The sequence below is a fragment of the Eublepharis macularius genome, chromosome 10 (assembly GCF_028583425.1).
Source record: "Eublepharis macularius isolate TG4126 chromosome 10, MPM_Emac_v1.0, whole genome shotgun sequence".
In the NCBI taxonomy this organism is placed as follows: domain Eukaryota; kingdom Metazoa; phylum Chordata; class Lepidosauria; order Squamata; family Eublepharidae; genus Eublepharis; species Eublepharis macularius.
In genome coordinates, this window is record NC_072799.1 from 89,368,297 (window position 1) to 89,382,347 (window position 14,051).

At 53.2% G+C, this 14,051-nt stretch overlaps 1 protein-coding gene across 2 annotated transcripts in view; it reads right to left on the minus strand.

The window, feature by feature from the left end:
- The window catches only part of DCUN1D4 (defective in cullin neddylation 1 domain containing 4), a 40,061-nt gene that overhangs the window by 9,446 nt on the left and 16,564 nt on the right, over positions 1 to 14,051 (minus strand). For both annotated transcript variants that reach the window (XM_054989505.1, XM_054989506.1), the window contains exons 5-6: positions 13,432 to 13,523; positions 12,372 to 12,442 (exon numbers count right to left, since the gene is read on the minus strand). In XM_054989505.1, the coding sequence (XP_054845480.1) occupies positions 12,372 to 12,442; positions 13,432 to 13,523 (163 nt within the window). The remainder of the gene's footprint in view (positions 1 to 12,371; positions 12,443 to 13,431; positions 13,524 to 14,051) is intronic.

Genomic DNA, 14,051 nt, shown 5'->3' on the forward strand with positions numbered 1-14,051 from the left:
CTTGGTACCCCCTCCTGCTCCTTGTGAACAGGAAAACAGAGTTGCGCTTACCGTAACTACTGTTCATTGACGTCTTCTGTGCAGACACACATGGGACTGCGCCTGCGCAGGCCTGCCGACCGGATTTTTCTTTTCTAGCAAACGTCCACTAGGGGGCGCACGTCCGACCCAATGCGCATGCGCGGCCGTTTCCCGCCCGAGCGACATTGGGCGACGTCGCCCCCTTTCCCCTCAGTTTCTCCTTTTGCCGCCGAATGCCTTCACATTATCTGGAAGAACACAGCGGGGTAGGAGGGAGGGTTGTGTGTCTGCACAGAAGACGTCAATGAACAGTAGTTACGGTAAGCGCAACTCTGTTTTCACTGTCCGTCTTCTGTGCAGCCCCACATGGGAGACTCACAAGCCACTTACCCAGGAGGCGGGCATGTGTTCTCACCGAAAAAGAGACTGAAGCACTGCATTACCAACAGCAGCCTCTTTCCTTTCCCACACATCTAGTGCGTAATGTTTAGCGAACGTGTCAGAAGACGACCACGTTGCAGCCCTGCAGATGTCTTGCAAGGGCACGCCCGTAAGGAAGGCCGCCAAAGCAGCCTGTGCTCTGGTGGAATGAGCTTTTAGTTCCAAGGGGCAAGGTAACTGAGCATGCGAGTAGCAGGCTCTAACAGCTTGAGTGACCCAACGGGAAATTGACTGGGCTGTAGCAGCCTTTCCCTTCCTGGGCCCATAATAGCACACAAACAGTTGTTTGGCACTCCTAAACTGTGACGTACGTTGAAGGTAAAATAAAATAGCCCTTCTCACATCCAAGGAATGTAAGGCCCTTTCAGAGTTATCAGAAGGGTCAGGAAAAAAAATAGGTAGGACAATGTCCTGTGAGGTGTGAAATTGAGTGGACACTTTGGGTCTAAAACGAAGGTCAGGTCTCAGCACCACCTTATTCTGATGGACCTTCAAAAAGGGAGGGTCCCACCTCAGTGCAGCCAGCTCGCTAACCCTACGGGCAGACGTAATGGCTACCAAAAAGGCCACCTTACAGAATAACCATTTTAATTCACAGGTGGCCAGTGGTTCGAAGGGTGGTTTCATAAGCCCTGCCAACACTACGTGCAGTGACCATTGGGGAACAATTTCCTTGACTTGTGGAAACATATTATACAACCCCTTCAAAAAAGACTTCGACAAACTGTGGGAGAACACCGTCTTCCCATCTATTTTAGGATGGAAGGCTGAAATGGCAGCCAAATAAACTTTAATAGAAGAATTAGAGAGTCCCCCGTCCTTCAGGGACAGGAGGAACTCAAACACAGAAGACAACTGGCAATCCCAAACATTAACTGCGGTGTCAGTAGCCCAGGCCTCAAAACGCTTCCATTTAGCTGCGTACGACCTGCGAGTGGTGTCCCTACAGGCATTCAGCAAAATTTCAGCTACCCTGTCAGACATCCCCTCCGTCCCCGAATGCGCCAGGCAGTGAGGTTGAGTTTGGGTAGGTCGTGATACCAAACCCCTTTGTCGGACAGAAGGTCCGGGTTCAGTGGGAACCGATAATATGACCCCTGTGAAAGCTGCATGACATGTTGGAACCATGCTTGTCTGGGCCAGAAGGGGGCCACCAGAATTAAGTGCGGCCCATCCTTCTGGATTTTGCTGACGACCCGAGACAGCAATGGGAACGGAGGGAAGGCATAAAACAGGTGCCCTGTCCAGCGTATCTGGAACGCGTCCCCTAGGGAGCGGTGACCTAGCCCTCCCCTGGAACAGAATCGCGGGGCCTTCTTGTTGGCCTCCGCCGCAAAGAGGTCTACGTCCGGGAACCTCCAGTCCAAAAAGATGGCGTTCAGGTAATTGTCTGCTACGGTCCATTCGTAGCTGTCGGATCGCATCCGGCTCAGTTTGTCTGCGATGACATTGGTGGTGCCGGGAATATGGACCGCCTGAATGAATACGCCTCTGTCCATGGCCCAGTTCCAGATCCGAACGGCCTCGTCGCAGAGGGCCTTGGATGTAGTGCCCCCTTGTTTGTTCAGGTAGAACATCGTGGTGCAATTGTCTGTGAGCACCTGAACCGCTTTCCGCTGCAGCGTGTCTGCAAATGCGATAAGGGCATAACGGACTGCTCTCAATTCTAGCAGGTTAATGTGATCTTCCCGTTCCTGCTCTGACCAAACCCCATGTGCCCTAAGGGCTCCACACTGGGCTCCCCATCCTATCGTGGAGGCATCAGTCGAGATTGTGATCTCGGTTTGGATGGACCCAAATGCAATACCCCCAAGGAGGTTAGTCTCATCAAGCCACCATCGTAAGGCACGGATAATCCCTCTGGGGATGGAATATCGTTTATTCTGGGACTCGTGTTCAAAATCATGAACCGACAGGAACCACAGCTGGAGAGGTCGCATGTGCAACCGGGCCATAGGGGTGACAGCTGTAGAAGAGGCCATGAGGCCCAGTAGCCTCTGGATCGCTGTCACGGATTGGTACCTGCACTTGGAAAAAAGGTTCACCATTCTGCCAATTCTTAATGCACGCTCCCTGGGGAGAAAACCTCTATTTACGCCACCATCCAATTCCATACCGATAAATAGTATTCTCTTGGACGGGGTAAGGTTAGACTTTTGCAAATTAACCAAAAGCCCTAACCGGGAGCAGGTGAGCATCACTGTATGAATCTGGGCCAGGAGCGCATCAGCAGAGGGAGCTGCTAAAAGCCAATCGTCAAGGTAGGGATAGATGGTACAACCCCGTTCCCTCAAATAAGCCACTACAACAGCCATACACTTAGAAAAAACTTGTGGGGCCGTTGAGAGACCAAAGGGAAGCACTTGGTAATGGTAGGCCTTATTGTTACATAGAAACCTAAGGTACTTCCAATGATCAGGATGGATGGCAATATGAAAATATGCATCCTTGAGGTCCAGGACAGCGAACCACATGTCCTCGGGCATTAACTGGAGGACCGTGTTCAAGGTAAGCATCCTGAACCTCTTGACGAGAACGAATTTATTCAGTTCCCGTAGATCTAAGATGGGTCGTACCCCTCCATCTTTCTTGTCTACCAAGAACATCCTGGAGTAAAAGCCTAAGGGGGGGTCCTGAGGGAGCACCTCCCGCACAGCCCCTTTCTCTAGCAGTGCTACAACCTCAGCCTGTAAGTTATGAGAAGAGGATTGTATTGAGTGGTCAGGAAGAGACAACACTGGGTAAACATCAAACTGAATTTTATATCCAACATTAACGATTTTAAGAACCCAACTATCGGATGTAATTTCTGCCCATGCAGAGGCAAACTGAACCAATCTGCTCCCAAACATGACAGACTGTTCAAATTCTAGTCAGAACTGCTTTGGCTGCGTTGCTGACTCTTTGGCATCGTGGGCTTGGGGACCGCAACGAGGGCGGTAGCTAGGTCTCCGGCGCTGAAAAGAGCTTGCAGGCTGCTGGAATCGCCTGTAGGACCCATAACGAGGATACGGCTGGCATTGCTGTTGCCGACCACGATAGCCCTGCGAAGGGCGATACTGGAACCGATTTTCGGTGGATGGTCTGGTCGGGAGAATGCCGTAGGAACGGGCTGTCAGCCGATCTTTGCGTTTCTGGGAGAGGTAGTCATCCGTCTTGGATGAGAACAGGGATTGACCCTCAAAGGGCAGATTCTCAACTTTATTACGTGTCTCGACCGGCAACGCAGTCGTGCGGAGCCACGAGTGTCTGCGGAGGACGACGGAGGAAGCTAGAGCCCTCGCAGAAGTATCAACCGTATCACGGCCCGCGTTTATTTGTTGCTGAGATAGCCGCAGGGCTTCATCGAGAATCACCTTTGCCAACACCCTCTGGTCTGCCGGCAGTTTTTCCATGAAGGCCGCCATACGGTTCCAAAGGAATATCTGGTACGCCCCCATGATGGCTGAATAGTTAGAGATTTTCAGCGTCAGGGCAGCAGAGGAGTATAACTTCTTGCCCAGGGAATCCAGCTTCCTACTCTCCTTGTCAATGGGCACAGCATAAGACCCCTGGCGTTGGCGGGTCTGCATTTCCTCTGTAATGAGGGAAGAAGGAGGCGGATGTGCAAAGAGGTACGCACAAACGTCATCCCGCGTCTTGTACAGGGCTTCCAGCTTGCGGGACATCGGGTACACAGAGGCCGGCTTCTCACAGATGTCGTGAATGATTTCCACCAAGCCCTCGGTGAACGGAAAAGCAATAGTCGGAGGGTTACCGGACTGGACATATTGTAGAATCTTGTCCTTTGGCTTAGGATCTACAGCTGATATCTCGATGTCGAGAGAACGGGCCATCCTGACCATTTGTTCCGAATATAGCCGGTAGTCCTCAGAGGGTGACACACGACCAGTCCCAATAATGATGTCATCTGGTGACGGGTCAGATGGTGGGCTAGGACTCGGGCACTGATAAGGCTCTGCACGTTGGTAAGGCGAGACGCGCCTAGGAGAACCATAGTGGGAGAACTCACTCCGAGTGTCACCCCAATACTCCCTGCCAAACGATGGAGAGCTGGCATACAGGGAGCCTTCTCTGTCATAGCCACTCCGAGGAAGGTGGTAAGGCTGGTCCTCCCTCACCATATAGTCATCGGCATGCCACGTCTCGACAACCCGAGGTGGAGCGTCGGGTAGATCACCATCGCCATCAGTGGAGTGGCGCAACGGAGAGGACAGGTGCGGTGACGGGGTCGAGGGTTTCTCCCAGAGGGCCTCATCCGTCTGGACCGACGTCGATTGCTGGTGCTTAGATTTTTTCTTCGACTTTTTTTCCCCCTTGGGGGCTGAAGTCGGATCGGAGCTTCGGTTCCGGTCAATCGGAGCCGGCGACATAGACAACGGATCCGCAACCTTTGGATCGTCGTCGTCCTTCTGTGCAGCCCCACATTGGGGACTGCGCAGGCGCAGGCCAGCCGCGGAGAAGATTCTTTTAGCTTCTAGAAATGTGACGGGGACGTTCGGGCCCACCGCGCATGCGCGCCGGTGTTCCCGCCAATTTTGAAGTACAAGTACCCGAACGTCCCCGGCATTCCCTCAGTTCCTTTTTCGCCGCCGTTCGAAAAGGTTCTTCAGCTGTCGCTTGTGTCTTCCGACTTTCTTCTAGCTGTGAGTTGCCGTTTCCTTCTGACTGGGAAACGCCTCCACTATGTCCCATTCCGCTTTATTTAAAAAATGCCAACAGTGTGGCACTAAAATGACCCACTCTGATGGTCATGACCTCTGCCTCATCTGTTTGGGCGAGGGGCACGTCGTGGAGCGCTGTAAGTTTTGCATGGCCTTCACTCCGAAGGCGCGGAACGACCGCAAGGCCAGGCTCCGGGCCTTTCTTTGGGACGCCAACCTTCTACCGCCCAAAGCCTCTGGGTCGTCCGGGAGCAAGCCCAGCTCTGTCGCCCCCTCGCCGGCTCCTCATCACTCGTCGGAACCGCTCGTCTCGGCTCCGACGGAGGCGTCCGCTCCGGACGGTTCGATCGCCTCCGGTTCCGTGAGTGCTCCGTCCAGTCGAAAGGCGAAGAAACGTGCTTCTTCGAAGCCTTCTTCGAAACCTGTGGCCACTGAGGCTTCTTCGGAGCCCCCGCCGAAGAAGGCAAAGGCCAAGTCAAAGGCCAAGCGCCGTGCTCTGTCGCCGGCCCCGGCCTCGTTGGCTGGTTCCTCTCCTGGACCGGCCCCTTCTCCTGAGGACGTCCGGAGTCTCCTCCATACCCCGTCGCCTCCTCACACACCTCCTCCGGTGATTCCCGACGACTGTGAGTCGATCCGTGGATTTTCGGACGCGTTCCAGGAGTTTGAGCGCTCTCTGCCGTGTGCTCCGGTTCCGGCGGAGGTCTCCGTTCCATCGCAGCCAGTCTTCTCGGTTCCAGCGCCGTTTCACCGGTCCGTTCCGTTGCCTGCTGCTCTGCCTCCTTGGCAGCCTGTCCCGGGCCTAGGGAACGTGGCCTCCTGGCAGGATTTTGTGGCTTGGATTCAGCAGTCCGCTCCCTTTCTGCCTGGTCCTTCGGTGCCCCTGGCCACGGTTCCGGCGCCCTCCACTCTGCCTCCAGCTCCGCCTGCCACTCAGCCGCGTCGCCATCTTTCGGCACCCCAGCCTTCTACCTCGGTTCCGGCTGACCGCCCGTCGGTTCCGACGCAGACCCCAGCAGCTTTCTCCGACTCCGAGGATGATGAGGGCTTGGCGTCTCCGTCTGAGTACTCGTCGGACGCGGCCTCTGACCCTTCCCCTGATGATGCTGTTGGGGAGCTCCGCTCATCGTCCCCTAATGACGATTACAGGGTGTTTGCAGAGCAGATGGTCCGAATGGCCGCAGCACTGGAGCTCGACGTCGCCTCCACGACCTCCAAACCCAAGAGTAAGCTGTTGGAGCCGTTGTATTCGGGCTCTCCTGCCTCGGTGGCGTTTCCTCCTGTCGAGGATCTCGTCGACAATGCCCTGGCACTCTGGCAGACCCCTGCTTCTGTACCGCCTACGGCCAAGAAGGTTGAGAAATATTATCGCCTCAAACAGGAAGATTGCCCTTACCTCTTTGCCCATCCGAAGCCCTCTTCCATCGTGGCCGAGGAGGGTCAGGCTCGGTTCCGACGGGGCTCCTCTTCGGCTCCATCGGATCGGGAGGGGAGAAAGCTGGATGGAATTGGTCGGAAGGTGTATTCTTCGGCTTCCCTGGGGTTCCGGATCGCCCATTTCCAAGTAATAATGGGCTCTTACAATCTTTTCTTGTGGAAGCGTCTGTCGTCCTACCTCTCTGACCTCCCCGACGATCGCCGTCACTTGGTCAAGGCTCTCCAGGCTGAGGCTTTCCGTTTGTCGAAGCAACAGATGACGGCTGGCAAGGACGCTGCCGACTCCGCGGCGCGTGCGATGGCATCCTCAGTGCTCCTGCGTCGGCACGCCTGGCTTCGATCTACTGCCCTGCCCCCCGAGAAGAAGGCCAAGGTCGAGGATTTTCCGTTTGAAGGTCCTCAGCTCTTCTCAGAGAAAACGGATGAGTCCCTTTCTCTTATGAAGAAGAACCAGCAGACGGCCAAGTCGCTCGGGGTTGCGCCTTCGGTTCCGCAGTCGGGTCCGAGATATCGGTACGGCAGGTTCCGGTCCTATCAGTCCCCCTACCAGCAGTTCCACCAGCGCCAAGGACGGTTCCCCTCCGGTCAATCCTATGGCCACCGTTCCTACTCTGGCCAGCAGCGCCACTCTTCGAGACGCTCCGGCCGGTCCAAGGGACGACAGCAGCCTCCTTCGCCCAAGCCCTCGACTTCAGCGCAGAAGCCCACGGTCTTCTGACTAGACCAGGACGCTTCCCAGTTGGTCTCCAAGGACGCTGTTAATGTCCTGTTCTTGGACAGGCTACGGCCTTTCTTGCCCCGTTGGCAACTCATTACTACGGATACCTGGGTCCTCTCTGTTGTGGCCCGTGGTTATAAGTTGTCGTTTACCACTGCACCCCCTCTTTCGCACCCACCCCGTTGTGCTTCTTGTTGTAATGTTGTGTTACAAAATAATGTTTTGGAGTTGGTTGCCAAAGGTGCTGTCCGGGTGGTCAATGTCTCTACTTCCCCTTGGGGGTTTTACTCAAGATACTTTCTTGTGGATAAGAAAGATGGGGGGTCTCGTCCCATTTTGGACCTTCGGGCCCTTAATACCTACTTGAAGGTGGAGAAGTTTAGGATGCTTACCCTGTCCCGGGTGTTGGAACTCTTAGAGTCAGGCGTCTGGATGGCCATTTTGGATCTCAAAGACGCCTACTTCCACATTTCCATCTTTGAGGGCCACAGGAAATATCTCCGTTTTACCTGTGGAGGCGCTGTCTATGAGTACACGGCCTTGCCCTTTGGCCTGGCCTCGGCGCCCAGGGTGTTCACTAAATGTATGGCCACCGTGGTGGCACATCTACGGTCTAGTGGCTGTTTTGTTTATCCCTATTTGGATGATTGGCTCCTGGTGGGTCCCTCCTCTGACTCCCTCCGGGCTTCTATCGCCCTCACCTTGTCCGTCCTAGACGGTCTGGGGCTAGTGGTCAATTTGGGGAAGTCGGTCCTGTCCCCTGGTACGAGCATTAGATTCATTGGGGTCCACTTTGACTCTCTGCTGGGCCGGGCTTATCTACCCCCGGACCGCTTGAGCAGGCTGTCCTCCCTGGCCCGCCACTTCGTGCATAACCGGTTCCAAACTGCCCTCCTGGTTCAAACGTTGTTAGGCCTTATGGCCTCCTCCACAGCGGTGGTGTGTTTTGCACGCCTGCGCATGAGGCCTCTACAAAATTGGTTTGTTCGGGTTTTCAACCCCCTCACTATGAGTCAACACCGTGGGTTTTCCGTCCCGAGGGTGATACAGCGGACATTGGTGTGGTGGACTGACCCTGAGAATTTGTCCAAGGGTTGTCCTTTTGGTCCCTTCCTGCCGGAGGTCACCGTCTTCACGGACGCTTCCAATCTAGGCTGGGGAGGGCGTTGTGGACACCTGTCTGCTCAAGGTGTTTGGTCCTCCCTTGAAATGGGCATGCACATTAACCTGTTAGAGCTTAGAGCGATCCGTTACTCCCTTGCTTCTTTTGCAGATGTCATTCGGAACAGGAGGGTTCAGGTCCTGTCGGACAATACCACAGCCTGCTATTACCTCAACAAGCAGGGAGGAACGGTCTCGCTCAAGCTCTGCAAGGAGGCGACTGCACTCTGGACTTGGGCCATTGCCAACAACGTCCTGCCCAGGGCCATTCATATTGCGGGGGAGAACAACACAGCAGCAGACACGCTGAGCAGGGTGTTTTTGCCCCAGCACGAGTGGTCCCTCAACACGGTTTATCTCCACAAGGTTTTTCGCACATGGGGCACGCCTTTGGTCGACCTCTTTGCCACAGCCCACAACAGACAAGCCCCGCTGTTTTGCTCCCGGGCCGGGATTGGCCATCGTTCACTGGGGGATGCCTTCCAGATACCCTGGTCTCCAGGGCTCTTTTACGCCTTCCCGCCCTTCCCGCTCCTTCACAAGGTCCTCTCCAGGATCAGGGCCTTCCGAACCCACTGTATCCTGATTGCCCCTCGGTGGCCTCGCCAGGATTGGTTCCCCCTTTTACTTTCTCTGTCACAGGGGCGGTGTCTCCCGCTGCCACACGCCCCAGACCTGCTACTCAGGGACGGAGTGTGGCATCACGATGTGGCAGTGCTAAATCTGACTGCCTGGCTCCTCTGCGCCCCAGACTAGGCCTCTCTACTAGGGTGCTTAATGTGATTCTGAATGCCCGAAAACCGTCTACCAGGTTGTCCTACCAGAGGAAGTGGTCACGTTTCTCTAGGTGGTTAGCCCCCAAAGGGGTTTCCCCTTTCACTTGCCCGCTGCCTGTCATTCTGGACTACCTCCTGGACCTGTGCTCCCAGGGCCTGGCGTTCTCCAGTGTTAAGGTGCACATGGCTGCTATCTCTGCCTTCCATGAGCAGATTGATGGGAGGACTGTGTTTGCACATTGGCTGTCCAAACAGTTCCTGAAGGGCCTACTAAGGTCCTTTCCTCCTAGGGCCCATCCTATTCCTCAGTGGAGCCTGACCCTGGTGCTCTCCCGTCTGATGCTCTCCCCTTTTGAGCCCCTGTCTACCTGTCCCTTGCCTCTGCTCACACAGAAGGTGGCCTTTTTGGTTGCAGTCACTTCCTCCAGGCGGGTTGGGGAGTTGTCTGCTCTGAGGTGTGACCCCCCCTTCCTGCAATTTTTCCCCGGTACGGTCATGCTCCACACTAGTATGCAGTTCCTGCCCAAGGTGGTTTCAAAATTTCACCTGCGTCAAAAGGTGGTCCTTCCTTCCTTTTTTCCTACACCCTCTTCCCCAGAGGAACGTACTCTACACACATTGGATGTGAAACGTGCTTTATTGTTTTATTTACATCGCACCAAGTGTTTCAGGAAGTCTCCTGCCTTGTTTTTATGTTACTCTGGCCCTCGCAAGGGCTCGCCAGCTTCTGCCCAGTCCATTTCTCGCTGGATTGTGTCTGCAATTAAACTTTGTTATCAGCAAGCTGGAGTTCGGTGCCCGTTGTCGATTACTGCTCATTCTACTCGAGCACAAGCTGCCTCTGCTGCCTTCCTGCGAGGAGTGCCACTCCAAGACGTCTGCCAAGCTGCAACGTGGTCTACCGCTGACACTTTCATTAAACATTATTCCATAGACGTGAATGCACGCCGTGAATCCGCTGTTGGCACGGCTGTTCTGCACTCTCTGTTCTCATAGACACTCACACCCGCCCCCATTGGTGAGATGCTAGCTATTCTCCCAATGTGGGGCTGCACAGAAGGACGACGACGATAAACAGGGTTTCTCACCTGTAACTGTTGATCGTCGAGTCTCTTCTGTGCAGACACACATTCCCTCCCGCCTGCCCCGCTGTGAGTGCTTGGTTTACTCCATTGTTTCTCCGGCGGCTCAGGTGAACTGAGGGAATGCCGGGGACGTTCGGGTACTTGTACTTCAAAATTGGCGGGAACACCGGCGCGCATGCGCGGTGGGCCCGAACGTCCCCGTCACATTTCTAGAAGCTAAAAGAATCTTCTCCGCGGCTGGCCTGCGCCTGCGCAGTCCCCAATGTGTGTCTGCACAGAAGAGACTCGACGATCAACAGTTACAGGTGAGAAACCCTGTTTATCCGATCAAGGGCCTGCCTTCGGAACACGACCAGTGCGAGCCGATTCAGCGGGCCTCGGAGCCGATGACGTCGGAGTCGGAGTCGGATCCGACGGCTTGGGCACCGACCCAGCCGGAATGTTCGGATCTGAAGAAGTCCTCGGCACCTTCGGAGCCGATGTGGCGGTCAGTTCCGACCTCGACGGGGACCTGGAACGGCGCCGCTTCCGAGTCGGATCCGACTGCGGAGTGGAGTGCTTGCGACCCGACGCGGAACTCGCAGCCTCCTTCGGATCCGGGGTCGGGTGTTGGGCTTGTCGGCGATCCGGCGAGCGGGAACGCGAAGTGGAAGCGGCCCTTCGGACAGATTCCGTCTCAGGGGGGGTGTCAACCGTCCCACCAGCCGGTGGCGGCCCCCCCGAGGTACCCGGGGCCCCCGACGCCCGCATCGCCCTTCTCCACAGCAGGGCGTTCAGCCTATTCGCCCTCTCAGCCCTCGCCTTCGGGGTGAACCGTTGGCAGTGCTCACATTTCCCGACGATGTGCCCTTCGCCCAGGCACTCGAGGCACACGGAGTGACCGTCCGTCCTCGTCATCTTTGTGGAGCAGGTGGAACAGCGCTTAAAAAGCGACTTCTCAGACATCTTCACGATCAGAAAAAGTTTCCTCAGGAAAAGTTTCCTCAGAAAAGCAGACAGCTAGATCTTCACCGGTCGGCGGCAAAGAAGAAACTGAGGGGAAAGGGGGCGACGTCGCCCAATGTCGCTCGGGCGGGAAACGGCCGCGCATGCGCATTGGGTCGGACGTGCACCCCCTAGTGGACGTTTGCTAGAAAAGAAAAATCCGGTCGGCAGGCCTGCGCAGGCGCAGTCCCATGTGGGGCTGCACAGAAGACGGACAGTGAATGAAGGTTGTGACCATGTCCTGCCCTTTATGCTCATCTGCCCATCTGTCCTCCCCCCTCACAAACGGACTACAAGAAAAAAGCAAATGGAAACAAGCCATTCAAATGCCTGAAGGAGAAAAACCCATCAGAAGTTTTGTTTTCTGCTGATCTTGTTATAGGAGGAGAGGGATTAAGGCGCCCTTTTCCTCCATCTCAGAATGAGCAGCAGAAGGGCATAATGAGGCGAAGGATTCCTGCCAAGGCTTGTGATGCTGTTTACAACTGAAGAGGGAGGAATTAAAGAACACAGCTAGCTCTTCAGGGGAAAGGGGAGGTCTCTGGACCTGGAGAGCTGCATGGGGGTCCAACTGGGAAGCCAGAGGGGGTTGGACTGAGACCCCACACTGACAGCTGCCTATCCAAAGAGCATGTATCAATTTCATCTTCTTATCATTGCCAGCAGGCAAATTTATTGTCTGCCTTTCTCACTGAGACTCAAGGTGGACTACACAACATAGGTCAATATGCTCAACGGCTGGGGCATTCAAAAAACAGCACAACAAAAGAGGGGCTGCAGAAATTTGAAAACGAGCATAAATCCAAATACAGAGGTGAAACACTGCTGAAACAAAACAAGATTTTTTTATGCATGCCAAAGCAGCCTGATCTATAATACTTTAAATATAAAGCAGAAGGAAAGAGGACTGCTGGGAAGCCCCTCCCTCTTCTCCTAGTAAGAAGACGGCACTTGGTTCTCTTTGTAACAGAAACTTGTGAAGAGTTTCACTCAAAGCCTTTAGGAATGGAATAAAGGTGAACATTGCACTTCCAATTTTTCATTAACCAAATAAACTCTCTGCCACCTGAAATGAGCCTGAACGTACATTTTCCGGTTCAACTCCAATGTCCTCACAGAATTTCTCCATTCCCTCAGGACCCACAATATCATCTGTTCCTACAACCAAATGAGACTGTTACTTTCACTTGAACATGCAGTTCTGTGTACCCAACAGCCAAATATACAACTGATCACATACATTGCTCACGCATAATGCAATGGGTAGCAAGATCCAGATTCACACACTTCCAGCTTAGGCCTCATCTGTAGCTCCCAACCTTAAAAATACACTCCTTAGAACAGACTAAAATAGAAAGAAGAGATTTCTGTATTCCTTAAAGAACAGGGCAGGTTTGAAAGGCTTCCCCTACGAAACATAGTTTAAATTACAATCAAGCCCAATTGTATTCATCTGATCTATAAACTATTAGCCTGTTAAATATGCAGTGATTTAGAACAGCTGCTCTTTGCGTCATATTTACTAACTATAATTTTCATTAATGCAACCCGTAGGCTGGATCCAGCCAGCTTTTTAACTCAATCTGTGCTCAAGAAGGGATTGACCAGGGATCCCAGAGGTTTTTAGCCTTCCTCTGGACATCGAGCAGGAGTCAATGGGAGAGTAGGGAGTGTAGATGTGAATTCCTTGTATTGCACACGGTGTTGGACTGGATGGCCTTGGGTCCCTTCCAACTCTATGATCCCATGATTCATCCAATTTTCCTCTCTACTATGTGGCTTTTGTCCATGCAGTACCCATGGTCTCCGGAGAAGTCTTTTGGGTAATCAAAGGGGAGTCCCTCCTCTCTTTTTCAGCAGCAGAAAAGCTGACTAGATCCAATGCAAGAAGTATATTTTTAAACTAGCTGTCATTTGAGCCGAGATTCAAGTTGTGTTAGCAGTGAAAAGGTCATTAATTTCTTCATTCTTTCAAGAGACTACAGCATTTGAAATAGGCTGCACTTCTGAAACAGCAGTTTTATAATCTACATATAGCAGTTTTAAAAAATATTTATTCAGACTAGGAGTGGTATGTGAATACTGTTCTTAAAATGTCAGCATTGTCAGAGTAACCATGTATAAGCCATGTACATGTCTCTCCTTACCAGCATATTCATAGAACCATTCTAAGCACCTTTTGCTTGAGAACATGTCATCTTCTGTCTTTATTCTAGCAGAATCGTATTTTCTGTACATGCTGTCAAAGTTGAAAAGTTAATGTTTTCATTTCTCCAAGCAAAACAGAAAGGAAGGGGGAAGGGAGGTGACAGAGATGTCCCTATTCTCACATCCATCTCACGACTATCAGATAGTGGAGCATATTCAGGTCCCTATCCATGAGAGATTTAGATACACTTAATTCCACTTAAATTGATGGATTCAAGTGGATTTAAGTACGCCTAATTCTGCTCTAGATTGTGGCCAAAGGCTGCAATTAGATTTAAATTGAGTTGGCAAGAAGTTTCTTCAATTCTGTAGACCTGGACAGCCCAGGTGAGCCTGATCTCATCAGATCTCAGAAGCTAAGCAGGATCGGCCTTGGTTAATCATTGTGTGTGAGACTTCCAACAAAGACCAGGGTTGCAGAGGCAGGCAATGGCAAACCACCTCTGTTAGACTCTTGCCCTGGAAACCCTGCCAGGAGTCACCATAAGTCAGCTATGACTTGAAGGCACTCTCCACCACCACATATAGCAATATCCCATCAAATCACAGAAATTAAGCA